Below are 23,396 nucleotides of genomic sequence, written 5' to 3'. Positions count from 1 at the left end.
ACCCTATCTCATGGTTGTTTAGACACTGATCTTTTCAGTCCTACCCCGAAGGGACAAGCAATTCCTGACAAAATTCCTTTCAGTGAATAATACCGTACATTCAAATACGCTGTGGTTGAAGTATGTCTGTTTGTTTTTGCCAAGTGTTTGTGTGTATATGTGTGAGTGTTTGAGGGAAAGAGATTTGAGCTATTTTTTTATTTCCCTAGTTGAAGAGGACATAAGAATGTAGAGAGAGCCTGGATGCTACTTTTGGAGCTGGCCTTCATAGACACTAATCCTGAGATTGGGTCTTACACAGATTGAAACTAATGCTGGGACTAGGATTAATGTGAGCGACTGGAACGATGGTTGGGAATATAGCTGGCATTATACCTGGGACTACAGCTGGGACTATGGCTGGAACTATAGCAGGGACTATAGCTGGGACTATAGCTGGCACTATATCTGGGACTGTAGCTGGGACTATAGTTGTGAGTATAGCTGGGACTATAGCAGGAACTATAACTGGGACTATAACTGGGACTAAAGCTGGGACTATAGCCGGGACTATAGCTGCATAGGTTGGATGGGTAGCTGAGTGTAACTTCGGAGCCATGGAGGAATATATCAGTGACAGACAGGGAGTCAGATAGACCACTGGATACATACATCTAATAGACCACTGGATACATACATCTGATAGACCACTGGATACATACATCTGATAGACCACTGGATACATACATCTGATAGACAACTGGATACATACATCTAAAAGACCACTGGATACATACATCTGATAGACCACTGAATACATACATTTGATAGACCACTGGATACATACATCAGATAGACCACTGGATACATACATCTGATAGACTACTTGATACATACACCTGATAGACCACTGAATACATACATCAGATAGACCACTGGATACATACATCAGATGGACCACTGGATACATACATCTGATAGACCACTGGATACATACATCTGATAGCCCACTGGATACATACACCTGATAGACCACTGAATACATACATTTGATAGACCACTGGATACATACATCAGATAGACCACTGGATACATACATCTGATAGACCACTGGATACATACACCTGATAGACCACTGGATACATACATCAGATTGAACACTGGATTCATACATCAGATTGACCACTGGATACATACATTTGATAGATCACTGGATACATACACCTGATAGACCACTGAATACATACATTTGATAGACCACTGGATACATACATCTGATAGACCACTGGATGCATACACCTGATAGACCACTGGATACATACATCTGATAGACTACTGGATACATACACCTGATAGACCACTGAATATATGCATTTGATAGACCACTGGATACATACACCTGATAGACCACTGGATACATACATCAGATTGAACATTGGATTCATACATCAGATAAACCACTGGATACATACATTTGATAGACCACTGGATACATACATCTGATAGACCACTGGATACATACATCTGATAGACCACTGGATACATCTGATAGACCACTGGATACATACATTTGATGGACCACTGGATAAATACATCTGATAGACCACTGGATACATACATTTGATGGACCACTGGACACATACACCTGATAGACCACTGGATACATACATCAGATTGAACACAGGATTCATACATCAGATGGACCACTGGATACATACATCTGATAGACCACTGGATACATACATCTGATAGCCCACTGGATACATACACCTGATAGACCACTGAATACATACATTTGATAGACCACTGGATACATACATTTGATAGACCACTGGATACATACATCTGATAGACCACTGGATACATACACCTGATAGACCACTGGAAATCCAACACTACTGTTGTTTGCTCCTTGAGGTTTAAGGCCGGGTGTCTCTGTAAAGCACTTTGTGACAACTGCTGTTGTAAAAAGGGCTTTATAAATAAATTTGATTGATTGATTGATTGATTGATACATACATACATCAGATTGAACACTGGATTCATACATCAGATAGACCACTGGATACATACATTTGATAGATCACTGGATACATACACCTGATAGACCACTGAATACATACATTTGATAGACCACTGGATACATATATCTGATAGACCACTGGATGCATACACCTGATAGACCACTGGATACATACATCTGATAGACCACTGGATACATACACCTGATAGACCACTGAATATATGCATTTGATAGACCACTGGATACATACATCAGATTGAACACTGGATTCATACATCAGATAGACCACTGGATACATACATACAGCTTGTCAACACTCTCGACTTGTAAATACTTCAGTCCTCTCAGTTACTATTCCTGCATTACATCAAGTGAAACAGGAAGCAGAAGTGTCAAGTGAATTCAACTGGAAAAGGCTACTCATCAGCAAGTTGTACTAGCTTCTGCTTTGTCTAGAACTGCCCTGTGGCTTCCAGAGCTCACACCCTGCCCCCCTCATTCTCTGCTGGATAAGTGTCTATGCAAGAGGCCAATGTGCTTCCATCTACCATATTTATTAATTATGGTTTATTGTGTTATGTTTGATAACTGATACTAACAGCCCCAAGTGATGTCAGTCAGTCAGTCAGTCAGATGACTATTAAACTGCCTGATGACTCAGTGTTTCCACACAGTTTAGACCTGGACCAGGAGCTGGCACACTGTAACCTGGGGGGGGGGGGGTTGACTTCTAATAGTTTAACCACAGTGTCTGAAATTGATTTGATTCTGTGCAGTGTTTATGTTGGCTGGGGTCTGCTCTCTGTGGTTGAGGTCTGAGTGGTGGAGTGAGAGTGTCTGGGAACGTGTGCTCGCGCGCGCGTGTGTATTAGATTGGGTTGTGTTGCGTGCATGTCTGTGGGAGACGGTGGAGGTAACCAATATAAAATTGAATCAGTTCTCCAGTATCACAATCCAACTTAGATTTACCTTCCGTGGCAGATGAGAGAAGCAAGAAGATCAGAGAGAAAAGACGCTGCTGAAATGAACACCTTGGAGAGACCTGCTGCTGCTGTATAACATGTCAGAGACGGGCCTCTCACTGGAGCCACGCCAGGGCCTCATTACTGTACGCCCCATCCCAAACAGAGCCCTATCCCCTACATAGTGCCCTACCTCCCACCGGGGCCATAGAAGGACTAGGGCATGACATTTGGAGGGCAGCCTACAGCCACCGCAGGGCTAGGCCCTAATAAAGAAGTAATTCCAGGGCAGGACGATGCATTACCTGACAGTTACACAGGGAGGGGGTGAGGGGGTGAGGGGGTGAGGGGGGCACACACCATATGGGAGGCTTTGTGAGAGGTCACCTGACCCAAGGGGCCTACAACTCTCACATCAACGCTGAGTTGGACCGGGCCTGTTTTCTGGACCTATATAACACACACACCTTCCTCAGACGCCCGGCTCCCCCTCTTTCTTTCCAGCCCCGCTCATCCACTCAGTCCCCGTCCGCAGAGGGCAGGCCCCAGCCAAGAAAAACACTGTACAGAATCAAATCCGTTTGAGATGTTGTGGTTCAACTATTAAAATTCAACATGGCCCTGACTGCTCTCTGGAGACAGAGTTCACTGTTAGAATGGAGAGGGAACGTATAGACCCCTGCCCCAGAAACCAGGATATATAAACGCTCATCAGAAATGCATATGCACACACAGTACAACTGCCCACCAGCTAATCTCCGTCTGACTCCTCCAGCCTCTTCGTAACCATGTTTAGCTGATGGATATTTGTATGTAACAGTATGGACATATGTTTATGATCAAGCTGTTCTCAGATCAAATTACAAACTGTTTATACATTGAACAATGTTCAAAACCAGCTGTTTCCTAGAATGAAGCATGTACACCAAATGCAGTCATAGCGCCAAACTTGCTTAAGCCCCATTAGGCAAGGCAAGGCAATTTTATTTATATAGCACATTTCATACACAATGGTCATTCAAAGTGCTTTACATAAAAACAATTTAAATATCCATTTGACAGAGGTACTGTTACAGAAATAAGAAAAAATAAAAACCATTAAGAATATAAAATCAAATACAGAACAGTGAAGAAATAAGAAAAATTAGGACCCACACAAAAAAACAACGGTTCCTTAAGGGTTCTTTAGTAAGGGTTCTATGTGGAACCCTTTGCGCTCATCAATTGTTTTTTGCAATACACAAAGGGTTAGTTTGATTGAAATGTATACACACATTTTGGGGCGTGGTTAGCTCACAGTTTATTTTTTTGAGCAATAGTGAGTTAGCAATAGTTCCAGTTTACATGATGTGTTGTGTAAGTCTGTTACGTAACATACCGTTTATGACAATGGTTAGTCACTGAGTCTTGTGAAAGACTCAAGTAGGGACTTCTGTAAATACAGAACAAATATAAATCAGTCTGAATACATCAGCTGTTCTAAAGATGGCACAACTAAGACAATGATAGCACATAAAGCCTTTTTAACAATATCATTCGAAATATGATTTATTAATATGTACTGCTTATGAACACTTAGAATGAACTGTAATACCGGTTTGGTCTCTTTGAAACCCAGTTGCGATGTTGTGATGTTTGAGAAGCCACTATCTTTGTTTGAGACGGCATGGCCTAACACTATACTGTACTGCAAATCAGACCGACCACAGCATCAGCCACAGGGGCAACAGGCCAGGATATATGTCCAGTCATTGTCTAGTGTGGTCTTCTTCTTGTGAGGAGGGCTATGGTCCTTCTGTCCCCGAGACAGAGCTGCAGACTGGGAAGGCTTCGTTATCCTGGCTGGGTCTGGCGGTACTGTATCACGTGGAGGAGCTCCATAACACAACGTAGACTTTCATTAGGCTGATATCAAGTTCACTTGGCCAGGAGTCTTTAACATGTGACTGCTCCGTTTGAGACTGATTCTGCTATCCTCGCATTGTGACCTCTTCACGCTCTCTTCTTCTCCCTCCCTGTCGTTCTTTCTCTCCGGCCTCCTGACAGCTGTAAATACTCAAAGATAGGTGGGGTAGAGAGAGAGAGAGAGAGAGAGAGAAGAAACGGAAGGAGAGAAAAAGAAAAAGTCTTATTAATAAAGTCCATTAACATCCATACCCCAAGCCCCCAGCCAAATCCCAGCTCCACCGTCCTCAGATCCAGCACCACACCCCCAGTCCTGTCCCTTCCCATAGGGTGTAGAAGCAGGCCAATAAGTATTTTACCATGTGGGCTTCCTGTGAGGCTGGGAATGGGCTAGGCTGGGCTGACACACGTACGTGTGTGCATGTGTGTGTGTGTGTGTGTGTGTGAGTGAGTGAGAGAGAGATGGGGATGGGTCAGGAAGTGGAGCGGGCCAAGAGAGGAGATGCTTTCTAAGAGCCTGTCCAAGTAAACAACCCTTACACACACACACACACCCGCCTACATGCACACAGACACACACGCAAGTACACATACAGGCACACACACGTACACACACACACCTCCTACGCTGTTTCAACTCTGTAATCCCATAGCCCTACCTCTTATGGGCAACACTACAGACGTTTGTGTGTGTGTGTGTGTGTGACTGTGCGTCTCTGTGTGTGGTTTGCTATAAGTCTTCATAACACTCTATCACCACTAACTCTATGATGGATTATAGAATATGTTTAGACATTCTGAGCCTGCGACATACGTCACCGCAAACTGCCGAGACCACAATGTCCTCTTAAAATCAACAAGTGGAAATGAACCTGTTATCTATTAAAGAAGCCTTCTGCGATTTTTGGCCACTGGTTGTAAAAGTGGTGCTATAGAGCTAAAATGGGTCCCACAGTTGTGAAACATGTCACATGCAGTCATGTGAAACAGTAAGTAAACCCCCTGGATTTTTTTTTTACATATTTAAACACATTAATATTTTAGCAAAATTTCAACAACATTCATTGATAAAGGTAACCCCATTTGACAAATCACAATAAAAAGTAAAATTCGAAACCATTTATGCAACTAAAGTAAACAGAAAAAGCTAATGTCTGTACATTCATAGCTATACCATCATGTATGGGTAACAATCTTATGGCCTGGACAACATGCCATTGAGTCAACCATGAATTTTATATTGTAGAAGAGAATTCTTGAGGAGAATGTGAGGCCATTTGTCACAAAACTGAAGCTGAACTGAACACGAATCTTGCAACATGACAATAACCCAAAACACACAAGCAAAGCTATAACAGAATGGCTCAAAAAGAAAAGATTGAGAGTTATGGAATGTCTAAGTCAGTCCCATTGAAATGGGGAGACCTAAAGTGGGCCCTACATGAATGAAAGTGCATAAACATGACACCGTTGATGCTGTAATGTAAAGATACATGGGCAGAAATTCCTTCCAGTCTTTGTAAGAGACTGACACACAGTAACAAGAAACAACTACAAGATTTTTTTTCAGCCAAATGGGGCAGAACCAGTCATTGAACCTAAGGGTGTGTTTATTTTTTCAGCACTACGACAATGCATTTCTGTAGATTTTTGGTGAATGATTCCAAAGTATAATATTTCACTTTCATTTGTTGAATTAGGTTACATTTATCTGTCAACGGGGTTGAGGTGAAGATTAAACATCCATGTGTCCAAATATTTAAAGAAAAGAACAGCTTTCCAGGGGGTGTACTTAATTCTTCACATGACTGTATGTGCCGATACATTTACCCCATGTCATCAAAACCACATCAAATTGGTAATTTAATGGCTAGGTTTAAAGAAAATATTTTCTTTATTCGCAACAAGTCAGAGATTTTATCATTAAGAGAGCAAGAGAAAGGGTGTGTGTTTGTGTGGCGCGTTAACTCATAAGTGTTTGAGTCATGTGGATTTGTGCATCTGAGTTTCTGCCAACGTGTGTGCGCTGGTGTGTGCTCATTCATCCGTGTGGTTGTCTGAAGTTAGAGGCAGGGAGATCAGTGCTAGTCTCAGCCATTTTCAAGGTATGTGTGTCCTAGTTTCTCTGGGAAGCCAGGGGAGCAGTGATCTGACACAGGTGGAGAATCAGTTAGCCTCCACAGTCTGCATGACACATACCTGGCTATCTGCAGTATCTGCAGTTCGCTGTGCTGGCTTTCTCCATGACCTGTCCTCTCTCAAACACACACACAAATATGCACACATATGCACACATACGCACACACACAAGGCAGTGACTAAATATTTCTTCATGATGTTATTCTTTCTGCATGATGATGGATATTAATAAATAATTACCCAATATTTTACTGAGTTGAAACAAAGAATAGCCATCCATTTCTGTGCATTTGACTCATATGCGGATAGCGGCAACATCATCAAAACTTCTTTGTGATTGTGTGGTCATTGCTTTGAAATGTGTTGTATTGAATTATAATAATGGCAATATGACAGCAAAAAAATAAACATTCATACTCTTTACAAAGAGATGACTCATTGGGCCTGACCCCAGGTGCTATGGCAAATAATAAAAGAGTTAATATACTAATCGCTCCCTACAGGGCCATAGAGGCAATCATTCAAGTTGAACATCTAATAACCCCTTAAAAGCACAACTGTGATTGCTTGTAAATGTGCACTCAGTTTTCTCACGGCAGCCTTCTGTCTAGATAAAGGCCTCACTGAAAACCTGTCTGTCAGGCTCCTGCTTTACCACTTCTCTAGCCCTCTGGGTTAACATGGTAACCTGCTGAGACATGAACACACACACTTTCAACATTTTACTAACCTTGTGGGGACACCAAACATTACAGCAAGGGTTTTGGCTGAAAGAGCACTAGGTCAGATTCAAAGCCCTTTTCTGAACTACATGCCCTCCAAAGGCAGCAGCTCAGCCCACTGGACCTCCCCAGTACACCCAAAACCAACTTTAAACCCTAAGAATAACCCAAAAAATAACCCTAATTCCTGACCCTAAACAGAAGCCTAACTACTGACCATTTGAATTCATGTATTCTACCTATATTCTCTGTAGGTGCCAGAAACATTTCACAGAGTTGAGAGTTGTGATGGCATGGCACTTGCTGCAGATTTAACGGTGATTTGTTGTGGCAGACATACTGTACAAGGCATTAGTGTCTCATCAGTGTTTTCTCTGGTTCAGCTCTTGTCCTTTCTTTTCAGAGGTCATTTTGAATGCTTTTTACCTGCTACTTCATCCCAAAGACCTTGTCTGAGATGGTGTTATGCTCAAACACATCAATGATGCACACACATTTATAATTGTCAGACACAGAGAACAGAGAGAAAAAGGTGTGTGTGTGTGTTCAGTTGACTGTATAATTAATTAACACGTTGAAGTAACAGTTTAAAATGTAAACATAGTGTCGTCCAATCACATTCACTCTTTCTCTTTCACTATGTATCTTTTGGTTTATTGTTTTCCCTTAATCTGTAATCTTGTGCTATTTGAAAGTACATACAGTGGGGAGAACAAGTATTTGACACACTGCCGATTTTGCAGGTTTCCCGACTTACAAAGCATGTAGAGGTCTGTAATTTTTATCATAGGTACTCTTCAACTGTGAGAGACGGAATCTAAAACAAAAATCCAGAAAATCACATTGTATGATTTTTTAATAATTAATTTGCCTTTTATTGCATGACATAAGTATTTAATCACCTACCAACCAGTAAGAATTCCGGCTCTCACAGACCTGTTTTTCTTTAAGAAGCCTCCTGTTCTCCACTCATTACCTGTATAGAAGACACCTGTCCACACACTCAATCAAACAGACTCCAACCTCTCCACAATGGTCAAGACCAGAGAGCTGTGTAAGGACATCAGGGATAAAATTGTAGACCTGCACAAGGCTGGGATGGGCTAAAGGACAATAGGCAAGCAGCTTGGTGAGAAGGCAACCACTGTTGGCGCAATTATTAGAAAATTGAATTATTAGAAAATGGAAGAAGTTCAAGATGACGGTCAATCTCCCTCGGTCTGGGGCTCCATGCAAGATCTCACCTCGTGGGGCATCAATGATCATGAGGAAGGTGAGGGATCATGCAAGGTTCCCCTGCTCAAGCCAGCGCATGTCCAGGCCCGTCTGAAGTTTGCCAATGACCATCTGGATGATCCAGAGGAGGAATGGGAGAAGGTCATGTGGTCTGATGAGACAAAAATGTAGCTTTTTGGTCTAAACTCCACTCGCCGTGTTTGGAGGAAGAAAAAGGATTAGTACAACCCCAAGAACACCATCCCAACCGTGAAGCATGGAGGTGGAAACATCATTCTTTGGGGATGCTTTTCTGCAAAGGGGACAGGACGACAATGACCTGAAACACACAGCCAGGAGCGGGTCCGTAAGAAGCATCTCAAGATCCTGGAGTGGCCTAGCCAGTCTCCAGACCTGAACCCAATAGAAAATCTTTGGAGGGAGCTGAACGTCTGTATTGCCCAGCGACAGCCCCGAAACCTGAAGGATCTGGAGAAGGTCTGTATGGAGGAGTGGGCCAAAATCCCTGCTGCAGTGTGTGCAAACCTGATCAAGAACTACAGGAAATGTATAATCTCTGTAATTGCAAACAAAGTTTTCTGTACCAAATATTAAGTTCTGCTTTTCTGATGAATCAAATACTTATGTCATGCAATAAAATGCAAATTAATTACTTAAAAATCATACAATGGGATTTTCTGGATTTTTGTTTTAGATTCTGTCACTCACAGTTGAAGTGTACCTATGATAAAAAAAATTGCAGACCTCTACATGCTTTGTAAGAGGGAAAACCTGCAAAATCGGCAGTGTATCAAATACTTGTTCTCCCCACTGTATGTATACATACCGTATATCAGACCTTTTTTGTTTTGACAAGTTACTTATATAACATGCAATATTTGTGTGCATATTTCATCATTAGCGTCCTTATCTCTTGACAGTTAACCTAATCTGGAAACCCCTTCAAAACAACAGTCATGTGTATATCATCTCTGTAAATACAGACAAGGTCTGAATACTACTTATCAGATATTCTGCTCCAGTTGTAAGACAGAAGCACAGACAAGGAATCCTAAATGGCGTCCTGTTCCCTACCGAGTGCACTGCGCTTGACCAGACCCTTTGTAACGGATAGGAAGCCGTTTGTTACTCGGTCAGAGTTACGTCTTCTATGCGCTTCCTCTTTCAAGTTTCAAGTTTCAACTCTGTGATGTCATCTCCTACATTGTGTGTTGTTCAAATGGAAAGTAGACATCCACTTGGGCCCTGTCGAGGCGCCAACAGGTGGAGAGGTGCAATGTGCTTGTGGTTATGGATGTGGATGTACCCAGTTACCTCCTCATGCCTTCAGGAAACAGATGGTGCAGAAAAACAACAGAGAAACCAGAAAGAGAGCAAGGCAGTACTATCTCAGGAAGGACTGTGATGCAATGAAACCAGTATAATTTGCTGTTACTTCATCTCTGCTAGCTGACCTGTGATTGGCTCTTTGTGTCCACAACGGCTAGGGAATAATTCAGATCTCAGAGCTCCATGACAATCAAGTGTTTTGTTTTTGTGTCACCTGGTTTCGGCTGGGTGTGTTTCCACAAGCTGTCAAACAGATATCTATCTCTAGCTCAGGGTGCCTCCCCACAATTCCCTGTCTCTTCCAGACCTGGGTTCAAATATTGTTTGAAATCCTTGGTGTTTCTTTGAGTTTTTTATTTATTTCACCCTATTGCAGGATAACACACAGACTCAAAAATACAAAACCATGCCTACCTAAACGTGGCTTAAGACTCTAGGCATGCTAAAATGTCCCATTCAAAAGCATTTAAAACATTTTGAATAGTACCAGAATCCACTTTTTTCTCCCTCAGTCTCTTTCTTAGGTCAAGGGTGGCCACTTAGCTTGAAAAAAATACATGACACTGGATACTGCTGGCTAATGTGCAAGACTAACTAAGGTAAGCAATGTGTCCTGGGCCTGGGCCTGCTGCTACATAATAGGTGTGAGCGCATGCATTCGCTTGTGAGAGAGCAGAGCAGTGTCTAGGTTAAGTCTACAAGGTCAATTAGTGGTCTTTGTTGACCTGCTATCAATTTTCCTTTGACACTTTAGCACAACAGATCTTTGGTTCCCATGGTCCTATTCTCCAGCACAGACATTTGCCCTAAATCTAGCTTGATAATACACAGGTGTAGCTTCAGCTTGGGGAATATTGTATCCACCTGAAGCATCCAAGGGAGCGGGAAAATGCTGTAACGTAGCCAGCCCTTGTATTCAGAGATTGTGGAAGTTACCGGACTTGATTGAGAGACTATGGGAATGAGAATGATTTCATACACTTATTTTAAATACAGGGGATAATAGAATAGCGGGTTCTTCTTTGCCCCATATCCCCAAAACAACAAAAATGCAAACATAGAGAAAAGAACATACATCCATAACCAAAATATGATTTTGAAATCCTTAGTTGTTTTTATAATCCCTGATGAATGGGTTGATGATTAAGTCCAGGGTCTTATAAAAAGGTTTAGGTGTGAATATAGGGATTTTGTGAGAAAGGTAAAATTGTTGCAGAAGGAAAACCATTTTAATGGCATTGATTTCCCAGCAGGGATATCAGTTAAGGTTATTAAAAATGATACATTGTCTTTTGAGTGTGTCCATTGGAGGAAGTTTGCTTTGATTGAAGGAGAGTATTGTAACGGGTGGAATTCCCTCAGGGCTTTGTCCTTTGGCTAGCCCCTAACTCTTCCCTTCAAATAAATGCAATACACACAATCTCCCTCTCCGGTTGCCCTGACAGCAGGCACGTGCGCAGATAGACCCTGGGGGGGCTTGAGCCACTGCCCTTTTCCCCTCAGACTCGACATTTTTGTGGTTCTGCTGCCCGCGTTGTCCATCTTTTTGACATGGTTGTTGAAGCCGGCAAGCACGCAGTGCCTGACGTCATTTTTCTGCCAGTTTCGGCCCATGCCTCGTGAAATGTCAGTGCACGGGATCTGCATGGTCGTTACCAGATATGAGTGGAACTACCCCTCTGTTTGCCTGGTCTCCTTAAACAGAGGGACCACCAGCCACATGAATTACTATCAAGTCCACAGCTGGCTGCTGCAGAACTTAAAGTTCTATGTGGGCTACTCAATGACTGATTCTGCTTGGTAAGAATCATTTCCAATGAAGATTCATTCATTGAAAGTGTATCACAGCTCCTCAGTGAGTAATGCGGGTCAGGGAACCCGGCCACACAGTTGGTTTTGACTCGATCGAATGTAGTGGTTATTAACTCCAGTTCTGAATTCCAGGACTGATTTTTTTGCCGCTAACAAGGAACTGATTTAACACCTGGACAACAGGGTGAGTACCATTAGCAGGTACATTTTAGTCATTTTGCAGACGATCCTATCTAGAGCAATTTACTGGTAATTAGGGTTATCTTGCTCATCTCCAGATGCCTCACCTTGCTGGCTCTGTGATTCCACCGGTTAGTTGCTCGGACCGCTAGCCTTTCTGCTACCCTGTAGAATAGAAACCACATGTGAACAACACACAATCTGTCTACTTTTCTTAGCACATTATTGTGCACTGGGTTAGGAGAATTAGGTTTCAGTGAGCTTTATGTTCACGCTACCATTCTGTCTCCACATGTGACGCTAACAATTCTTTAAAAATATTTTTTATGAAGTATATGCCAAAGCAGCTGCCATTCTTTCTGGGGTCAACAGAAATCAGAACAGATGACAAACGCAGAAAAGTAAAAATGTTTTCAGTCACTGTATTCTGTCCATCTCTAAACCGACATGAAATGAAGGTGTTCTGTGAATTTTTAGATTCAGGTCAGTACAATATAAAGTTGTTCGCAGAAATGTCACCATTAATGAAGGTCACTATGTCTCAAAGAGTTTTGAAGTGCTCCCCAACCATTATCTTTTGAAGTGTTGAACGTGTGTGTTTGTATGTGTGTGTTTTGGTATGCGTACATTTCGTTGTGTTTGTATGAACAACCACTTCCTGATCTGCACGTTTGTGATGCCTCTACAATCTATGTATGCCGCTATCAGCTCACAAACAGGATGCAGCCTGCTCTCGAATCACACATACAGTATGCAAATGTAGTCACCCAGAAAGGCTGCATCCGGAAACAGAGGATGCTCGGTGAGTACAAGATGTTCTCACCTGGGTCTGCTCGACTAGGGAGATGAGGGAGAGATAAAGAAATAAAATGATCAGTCACAAAAAGCTGCAGGTGAGATGAGTTTTCTAACGCATGTATTGGGCAAAGTCAAGCGTTTTTCTACCCCTCTCAAACTGCTGTTCTTGAGGATTCTCAGACGGCGCATTTCATTGGGGCTAACCGCTTTAAAATACTAAAGTCTGCTAGTAATCCAAAGATGTTGAGCAACTATTCGTCTGCACAGGTAGTCTACCTCATCTGTCTGCCTTTCATGATTTGTGGGAAGGGGAGCTAGGCCAGATAGAGGCCTGGGCCAAAGAGCCTATTTAGACTGCTACAACTGTTGTGACAGCAATTTAATTTCAATAACATTTACATAATATGAAAATAAAACATTCTCTTTACACTAGCAACAAGCAAATCTCCATGCGACAGAGGTTCACCTTAAGCCACAACACATGCCCTTGCATTGCTTCGTCCAGACCCCTGACCCCTGACCCCTGACCCCTGACCCACAAGACCCACCTGGTATCTAACATGCAGTGCTGTTGCTGGAGAAATTTTTAGGTGCCAATGTGAGAGGTTTTTAGTTGCCTCACAACAATATTTCATTTTCTGATTCAGTTTATATACATAGATAGTCACAGCTTGATGTTTCACAATGACCACACATCTATACTGAAGTATGGAAGCGCCCAGGCAGTTTGGCACAAAATGACCTTGTTAAATCTTTTTAATCTCTTAAATGAAATGCCATGACTGCTATATAAAATGAATTTGTACATATACAATACATAGCAGAGATAATCAAAACATTTACAAGTCTTCATAGTACACCAGGAAATCCATCTCTGTCTCTACAAGTAACTACTTGTGGCCAAATGGTTGATATAGATCCAGAACGTGCCATGGCACTTTCCTTCTCAGTTTACCTTCTATAGTTTTCCTTCTTTTTAACAATCTGTCTGTTACAATCTGTCTGTTTCTATCACTCAGTGTGATTTATCACTATAATACTTGCAATTAACTATGCACATGATCAGTCAGTACAATTATTTTACTTATAAAACCCCAGTCAGTAATTAAAGTTTCATATTTAGTTCTTTGTATATTCATTTGTGATATGGTATCACCAATCTACTTCCTTTATTTATTTATTTTCCAATAATGTGGCAGTCCCACCATTTGAGCTCCTTTCTGGATACCACAATTTCTATTTTTTATAAAAGCTATTTTCAGCAGGCATTCCCAATCCTCTGGCCTACTCAGGGTGACACATGTGAATGACAATCCATCAGAAACACATTCAAACTTAAGGAAACAAGAAAGGCATTATGGGTGAACTAACTGGGGTCAGCACAACCCTATGAACAGAGGAAAGTGTCTGGTGCAATCGGCTCAACTACTTGACTGAATCCTTTTCTTGGAAGTAATACAACATGGTCAAACCCTTTGCGTGCCCACATATGTATGTGCTGAGGTTGTAAGAAGTTGACTCACAGTTTAAGAGCTCCCCTTTTCACATAAAGCAACGAAACTAAAATGAGTAAAAGTAGCCAAAATGTATAAATTACTCGCAGACAAGTTTCTGTTGGGTTATGAAAACCAAACTGTTCCTCAAACTCAGCTTTCAATGATGCTATTGAATTATGCTTTTGACATCAGTAGGATCTTGAAATGGATCCAAGGTATGGATCTACAAATGTATTTCTACAAGCCTGTCCACTTCAGAATAGTTGGTTTGCTTGACTGCCTTCAGAAAAAATGCAATCTATTAAATAGTTAAGTTGATTTTGACCATGAAATAAATGCTGTTTCTACAAACCCTGAAACATCGCCTTGAAATTGAAATCACGCTATCCTGCTAATCGTCTGAGATATGAACTGAATCCAGTCACAAAGGTCTTTAAGTCAGGTGAATCGAAGAGGTAGGTCATAATGTCTGAAGTCCAATAATTAACTGGTCCTCCATATTTGCATCTCATAACCTTATTGACCAGGTCATCAATTCCAAGAAAACAGAGGACAGTATCAGTTTGTGTAATCAAACCAGCTTAATCAGAGTTCAATCACCCCAGGTCAATACCCCCAAAAGATCTGCCTAGCACATCAGTAACCAAACTGGTCTCTCCAGTCCCCCAATCATCATCCAGCTCAATAAAACACCCTCCACATGTTGCCTATGGATCCGTTCAAATGCCACGTAATGTTTAATTCAACTAACATCGTCACTGGACAAGTTTTATTTAACTCAGCCACAGTCAATGACCACTGAACTGACCAAGTGCATTTTGCAAACCTGACCGTGAACTGCACAGCTCTGTCCTATGGTCAATGAGACAGATGAGTGCCCATGAACTTCCAAAATGTTTATTAGAAAGCAAGAACTCTTGCAGGTGGATACAAAACCTTACTCATTACTTGACATGCTTATGGTACCTTTGTTTTGAGCAGTCGATAGGGCTATAAACTGGGTCTGTCTCGATAGATTCCCCCGGGGCCAACTCTGCACAGCAGTGATACTCAGCGGTTATAAAAAATAAATCAGTAGGCATTTTAAATGGAATAAACACAACATGCAGTTTGTCACTAAGGCTGGGTTAAACAATGGGCGGTCGCCAAAAGTTGCATTGTCTGACATTTTGTTGGGGAGGGTGCCGCTACTGGGCTCTTATCGGGTAGCAGTTTTCCTATTCAGGCACAAGTACTCTGGCATTGCCTCGGTCTTTTGGTGCGGCAAGGTAAACAAGGGGAGACCTTTGTTAAATACATAATGCTCGGCAGAAGACAACCACGCCTTGAGACATTTCAGTCAGGTTTCCTAGTGAGTGGATCAAGAAATACACAATCATTCTTTCAAAAATACAGGGTTTATTGGTTTTAACTGCAATCAAGTTACAAAAAATATGAGTTTTTAATATAAACTCCCTTAGAAAGGATTGTAGTGAAAAACCATGGCCAGAGAAATACATTCAACAGGTTTACTTTCAGTTTACTTTCTTTAAGTCAATAATTCTCTTTAACCTCATTCAAAACTGTGAGGAGAAAGAGGAAATAGGAATTTTAAAAAAAGAATTTGTTCACCATTTTCCATCATTTAATATAAAAAGGCCTTAGTTAACTACATGGAATGTATTCAAAAGTAGGCACTTTAACAGTTAGGGGCCATGCAAGTGCATCAAACAACTTAAATATACAGACGTCCTCGCCTCAACCCATTTGGTCACAGCTATTGCTTGTAAAAACAGTATTTTTGCTTCCAATTTGGTGAATATAGGGAACTACAGATACAACTTTTCTTTAAACCCTGCACTTCCTGCACCCAATCAGGATGTGAGAGCGCACATGATGGAGATCATCACGTGTTGTTTCAGCTCAGTTTTAGATACAAGTTGTAATTCTGGAACTTAGCCAAATGTGAAAGAATACAACAGCCATGACATCACGGTAACAAACAAAGTACTGTTACCTTCAGAGAAAACATTTAAAAAGTGAGGATAGGACAGTTTCAGAAGGAGAATGTGGCAGTTTTTTTGTTGCAAGAATTGCAGTGCAGCCTGGGTACAGGTCTTTTTAGCTTGCATTCCACTGGTATGCCATGTCACATGATTTTGGTAATGTAGGCTTCAAGTGGTTGAATGAAAGCTGGAGACCAGTAGTCCGACTAGCCCAATATTGGGGAGAACATAAAAAAAGTCTACAAATAAATAATCAAAACACAAAACTTTTTCTGCTTTTTTTGTTGTTGCTTTAAATTAAGTTTCATTTTGACAAATTGCAAACAAAAGTCATTGTAGTACAATATATTAAACTGTGAAAAAAAAGGAAATTGACAAAAACGTCTTCACAATCTTTAGATTAATACCGAAGATCATAATTTAACATAAAGAAAATATATTCTATTGTTCATTATCCAGATAAATACAAAACAAAATTAACAAAAAAAAAATGTATATGATCACCAATAAATATGTTTCGATAAGTTAAGTAAGCAGTGCCAAGCGTGTGCTTGGAAAGTTTTCAAACAAAAACCATAATAATAACAACATGAATACAAATAATAAAAAGTACAAAGCTGGGAGTTGTAATGACAGACCGCTCCACAGAGACAGACAGTGATTTGGAGGAGGAAGAGGGGGAAAAGGACAGCTTTAGAGATCCCATCTCAACTTGCAGGAACAACTGCACCATGCTGGAATTCCCCAGGGCCCGCAGCGCAGAGGCAGCCAGGGCGGAGAGGGTGGGTCAGAAACAAAAACAAAGGTTTAATAACCAGTTAGACATTAAAGATAAAGACATCCTTCCTCCCCAGATACACAAAACGACCAGCGACGGGAGAAAACAGTCAACAACAAAAAGAACTTCCCGTGTCTGTCAAAGTCACTCTCTGGATGTAGATTCTCAAGTCTGCTCAGAAGTTACATAAGACACTAAACAAAGAAGAAAGCTGAAAAGAACTATGACATGTGACACTAAGGAGACTGAGTCAATGAGAAAGAACCAAAACAAAAAAAACAGACAGTAGTCCGTCAATCCGCTCAACCCTCACACATCACATGCCATGTTGAAACTATTCAAAGGGTTTCAGGTGTACTTTTTTTCCAGCTCAGTCTGTATTGCAAAAATGGCTGTGGTTGATCTGAGGATAGGGTAACTGTGTGAGCACCCTGCAGCTAGCTCAGCACAGAATAGACGGGAAGCATGCTTCAGAAGTTCGAAACGTCAGAGGGTGGTTGTTCAGGGTTGTGGTGAAGATATGCTCATTCCCCATGCCGGAGAGCTACTTGCAATGCTACACATTCAAGAACACAAAGAAAAGGCAGGTACCTGGCTAAACAAAAACAGTCTCTTTAACAAACGCCTGTCTTTTCCCGCATCGTTGTTCTCATTGTTCATTAATGTCTTCTCCCACATTGGAGGGATGCCATGACAGAAGACATGCTAGGCTCTGCGGATGGTGGTGAAACAGCAGAGGAGATTCCTGGGGTGATTTGAAAACAAGCCCCATGGGTCCTCATTTTTGGGGGGAACTAAACTGATTGTTTTGTGTTGGAGAGGGGGCAGGGATATGTGGTAGAAGGAACATGGGAGTGCCATTTTTCAACAATGTTCTCGTTTTGTCCTCTTCTCAAGCGAGGCGGGGGGGTAAGACGCATTACACGGACGCAGTCTAGTCGTCGGACACGGAGAGGCGGCTGAAGATGGGGAGGCGTCGGTTCGCGTCCAGGCTCGGGGACTCGGACCCGCTGAGACTTCCCCCCGAGCTGCTCTGGTAGCCCTCCTGGTCTGACAGAGAGTCCTGGGGGGGGCTGGACGGAGATTCAAACATCTGGGTGGGGGACTCCGACATGGGCCTGAAGAAGTACGGGGTACAGGTGGGAGACGGGGGTGCGGGGGTGTTGGGCTCGGTCACTGCGGCGGTGCCCGACCCAAGGCTGGCGCCGAACAGATTGGCCAGCTCCTGGCTGGAGTACGTGAAGGGATTGGAGCTCGGCCAGTCTGGCACCTCGTCCGGGGAGAACATGGGTGGGGGGGTGACGGAGGTAGGGCTGTCCCTCCCCCTCAGGCCTCCAGAGCTGGGGAACCCCGCAAAGCTGTAGCTGTGCTGCAGGCGGGGGCGCTCCAGCTTACCGGAGAGAGGGGAATAGGAGGAGGGGGAGGAGGGCCCAGGAGGAGGGCCACGCCGCTCCTCTGCATTGTGGATGAAGTGACAGCGGGGGCCGTAGGGGCAGAACCCGATGGTGTGGAAGGTGCGGCACAGCTCGGTTTTGTACTTAGGGTGGCGGCTGAGGGAGCGAAGTTCGTGGATGCCGTGGGCGAACTGACACTTGTCGCCGTACTTGCAGGTCCCGTTCTCCTCGAACGGCCGGCACAGCTCCGTCTTGTAGCGGCTGGAGTTGACCTGGCTTTGGTTCTGAGGCTGGCTCTGGACCCCCAGGCCTGCAAGGCTAGCCGGACCCAGGCACTTGTGCAGGAGCCTCTCGCCTGTCTCGGAGAAGGAGCGGTCCCTCATGCGGTTTTCCTTGTTGCAACTGCCGATTAACCCAGAGGCGACGGAGCAGGAAGTGGGGTCAGATGTTTTCAGGCTATTAAGAAACTGGTTCTGGTTGAACTTGGAGCTGGAGTTGTGGTTGGGTAGGGTGACGGAGTGCCTTCTTTGGTACATTGACACCCCTCCGCCCAGAGACGGGGTCCCCACAGCCTTCCTGTCCCTGTCCAGCAGGGCTCCGGGAGGACTGGTGATGGACATTGCATGATGGGGGGCACTCAATAGGTTGTTGTTGTAGTTCAGCATCTTGTTGTTCTGGAAGAGATGCATTAAATATTAGGTCTAGTTTTAATGCAAATAGTTACAAAGGTCATAGAAAGATCACCAACGTCGTGAACGCTGCCTGCGTCAGTGGCTGGGATTTCAGAGCGAAAACGTATCAGATATCCGTGAATGACCATTGATGTTCGTTTTGCTTTAAATCCTCTGGCGGATAAAGGCCTAAAGAACTGAACAACAGCTGGTTTGGCTAGTTGCCCTACAGAGGAATGTGTGTCTGCTAAGTAAGTGAAGCAGAGGAAGGAGAGAAGGAGCCAGTTAGAGAGCAGATAGGCTGGTCATGGTTACAGCAGATAAGCTGCATCTCTTAATTTGAAACAAAGATGCAAAAACAAAATGAATAGGCACTGAATGGAGAAAGTAGGTAAGCTATCTTCTCTGAAAAGAACACAACTTTCACTCTAGGCCCAAATAGAGTTCATGTTTGGGGAATTGATGAAAGAAAACATGGTTTGCCTCAATGTTCTTTCATGGACCTTAAGTCATTTTTAAAGCAGATTTTCGAAACGATTAAATAATTGGCATTTCATTTTACAAAAAGCGTAAAAGTTGTTTAAAACAAACTCACGGTAAATAAAAAACATAAGCACTGCAACAATCAATGCATATCTTTCGGGATATTTAGATAATGTCAGATGACGAGGAATCTGAAATTAGACCTGCCAAAAAGCACAGCAGCTTTTTAATCAAATCACTGTGCATATCCTAAGGAAATCAGTTTTGAATCATTATTCCTTTCAAAGTAATTTATTAGGCACAAGCTTTACTGAAACCTAATTGAATAATAACGTCAGCAGAAGTAACTAATGGTACGCTTAAAGTCTAGCGTCTTTTTATAAAAAAATGTGATCAACAAAAACCTCACATTTATCAAAATGCATATGATACGCTTTGTTCGGTATGCCAACTGTTGATTTAAATACTTACGGTAACGGAAAACACTCGTGGTTGACATTTTCACCAAAGCAAGTGACGTTAGTAGACTAGCAAGTTATCCATTAACACAGTCCGTGTCTAACATTAACTTTTTTTCAGGGAATTAGCTAGTAAACAAAGAACCGAACAAAAGTCAACAAAGTAAAAATCACACAAATTGACATTGCGGGAAAAAACAAACAACTTATGCTGAGAGCACATACAACTCACTTTCAGGTAAGTTTAAACGCTAAATCGGCAAACTAGCCACAGGTTCGCTTTAAAAGTATTTTTATTTAATTAATGTTACAGCATCACTTTCATATGTAAATGCATAGCGAACGTGTAAACATTTGATGCATTCAACCGACCCAAAACTATCCTCTCAAAAGTTTTGAAATTCCAGCACTGATGTGCCTCCATACTTTGGCTAGCCTAGAAAAGAAGGCGAGTAGAGAACCTTTTTGTACCTTGTTCATTAAATCGCTGAAGTCGAAGAATTGCGAAGCCACTGCCGTGGTCATCTTGGCAACGTAGAAAATTAAAACAAAAAGTTATACAAAGTATGTTTTTCAAATGAAGTTACACAGGATTGTGATTGAGCTCTGATTTGTATACTTTTATTTTAGCCCTAACTATCTAATAGAACTCCCCCACAGCCCTTTGCCCAGGACTAGCCCCTTGCGTTTGCTTTATAATCGCGTGCAGGAGGAGCCTGTAGTGATGGGCGTTTCTAAACTTCTAAACTAACATTCTCAATGTTACATTGACTTGCGCGTCACGCAACGGTACATAGATCAGCTACACTAAACAAACTAGAAGAATGAAAGAAATAATGTACTCCAAAAGGGGATGCATTCCCTCATTATTTTAAGACAGCAGAATGAATATATGGTTTTAAATGCACATCCAGCTGGGCAAAAGGCAAATCTGACAGTTACTTATAATCCAGAGTTGCGCTTTCAGGAAGACTGGTGACTAATTACTCTATGGAAGTTATGCGTGTCACGTGTCCAAACCCTTCAGTCCTCTTCCTTTGCCATGTCTGATAGTTTTCTATGTAGGCTTTGTTTGCTCAAGGTGCTGGTTTTCTGCAATTTACAAACTGTCAGCTACTCATACAGTAGTAGACATAGTTAATGGTAGACTGTGTTATGTCCCTTGTGGCCATATCTCTGTATTGCAAGTTGCCTTTGTCGGTTATGGGTGTCCCACACTCCCTAATCCACGCTTTCCTCAAGCTCATCAATGCAGACATTAAAACCCTGTTTCTTTGTAACCCCTCACCCTCTACATCTATCTATCTATCTATGTGTTTGTAGAGAGAGAGAGAGCAACATAATATGTATATCGGCTTCTCTATATTAATTCCCAGTGTCTTAATTGGCATCGGAATGTTTTTTACATTGCCAAAGCAAGTGAAAAAAACTGAATGCTTAACAAAAACGACTCAAACAGAAAAAACAAGACAATCGTAGTAAACTTTAAACACACATTTTGCTGTCTGTCTCTCTGCATAGCAACCTCACACTCCCTTCTCTATCATTCTGTCACACACAAACACAGACACAAACACACACACTGTAATTAATTTACTCTTAATTGTCGGCCTGTTGAACAGCTTCACTCTGAGGGGACTTTCCGGTGGATTCTGTTCTGGCAGCCAGGATTAGTTTAACCCTTACCTACCTCGCTCAACCACAGTCAGCCACACACACGCGTGCACACACACATACACACCGCGCCGCCACATGTAATGCAGCCTGCAGCCTTGGATCCGTTTACAATGAAAACCTGCTCTGTTATTTTAAATTCACTGACTGCTCCAAGATGATTAAACAGGAAGTTTCATTGGAAGTTGTAGCAAGAGAAACAGCACTAAGTGTACCACCTTCTACTCAGTGCCGTTTTGGAGTTTTTATTTGGAGCCATAGATACTGTCTGTATTGAAGGATTCCATCAAACAGTGACCATAAGATTTGACAAGACTGTACAAACAATTTATGATAATTGTAACTGTTATAAAACAGGATCTTTACAGACAGGTAGGTTATAACCTCTATGACCGTATTCAGATACACAGGCCCCCACAAAGCTTTACCAGTGTAAAAAGCAACTCGATGGTGTGTTACCCTGTATTCAGGTCTAATGCAGTCTGCCTGTCCTGCCTTGATACAGGTCCTTCACACACACCGCTTCAGATCCATGACAGATCACAGCCACTAGCTTGATAAAGTAATACAGACAGAAAGAAAGAAAAAAGAGAAAAAGAAAGAAGGAAAAAGGTCTGACAGAACGAATACAGACAGAAAGACGGACACGAGGGAGGCGGAAGAAGATGGGAAGAAAAGGAGCTGTTTTAAAAGGTTGGAGGAGGGGATGGGGTGGGGGAGTTTTATTACTACACAGTGCTGCCCTGGGGTGGAGAGTGGGAGGAGCAAGGAGGAGAGAAGGACAAAATATCCTCTGCTTTGCTTTCCCTTCTCACCCGTTCCCCTTTAACCAGCAGCTATGCAACACAGGAATCATTTCAATTGAATTATTCAATTTGAGTTGAGAGATGAGGAAACTAAACAGAAACAGTGTTGGATCTCTCTCAGGGACTGGGCCTGCAGTTTAGGCTGACAAGGAGCTGCAGTTATTTTGGAGACAGTGACGAGGAGTAGGGGTGTGTGTGCGTGTGCATGTGTGTGTGTGTGTGTGTGTGCGTGCGTGCAGGTATGTGGGAGTGTGTGTGGGTGGGTGTGTTTTATGATGACTCAGTGCTTTATCGAGTTACCTCATCACCCCCTGGAGTGGTTTTAGGCTACAGACAGACAGACAGGATGGAATGACAGGTAAATCAAATCTGTATCCAGTTCAAAGACTTTTCCTGCCATTGTTCCTGATTGATTAGGTTGATCTCTGATGATCCATTGTTTATGTGTGTGTGTGTGTGTGTGTGAGGATACACTGCATGTGGCATTCTTCCTGTTCTTTAGACCCATTTCCTACTAGAACCAGCACAAAGCAGCAGGCTGCCCAGAGGATATTGGATGTTACTGA

General features: G+C 42.4%; 1 protein-coding gene and 1 long non-coding RNA gene across 3 annotated transcripts; both read right to left on the bottom strand.

Annotated features, from left to right (window-relative positions):
- Positions 1–4,087: 4,087 nt before the first annotated feature.
- On the bottom strand, positions 4,088–13,126 carry LOC109616665. Its single transcript, XR_002197900.3, has 3 exons — positions 13,055–13,126; positions 12,395–12,452; positions 4,088–5,010 (listed from the first exon to the last, which is right to left on the bottom strand). It is a non-coding gene; the product is annotated as an uncharacterized LOC109616665 (long non-coding RNA).
- A 2,833-nt stretch (positions 13,127–15,959) lies between these two features.
- zfp36l1a (zinc finger protein 36, C3H type-like 1a) lies at positions 15,960–21,037 on the bottom strand. 2 transcript variants are annotated; one of them, XM_010898606.4, is made up of 2 exons: positions 20,822–21,037; positions 15,960–19,412 (listed from the first exon to the last, which is right to left on the bottom strand). In XM_010898606.4, exons 1-2 carry the CDS (start codon positions 20,873–20,875, stop codon positions 18,279–18,281), a joined length of 1,188 nt encoding a protein of 395 aa, XP_010896908.1. In that variant the 5' UTR covers positions 20,876–21,037; the 3' UTR covers positions 15,960–18,278. The 2 variants fall into 2 exon arrangements, with proteins under 2 accessions (XP_010896908.1, XP_010896909.1); XM_010898607.5 differs by lacking the exon at positions 20,822–21,037 and adding an exon at positions 20,364–20,772.
- Positions 21,038–23,396: the final 2,359 nt, after the last annotated feature.

This window comes from Esox lucius, chromosome 15 (genome assembly GCF_011004845.1).
Source record: "Esox lucius isolate fEsoLuc1 chromosome 15, fEsoLuc1.pri, whole genome shotgun sequence".
Lineage (NCBI taxonomy): Eukaryota > Metazoa > Chordata > Actinopteri > Esociformes > Esocidae > Esox > Esox lucius.
This window is presented reverse-complemented; position numbering and strand designations above follow the sequence as displayed.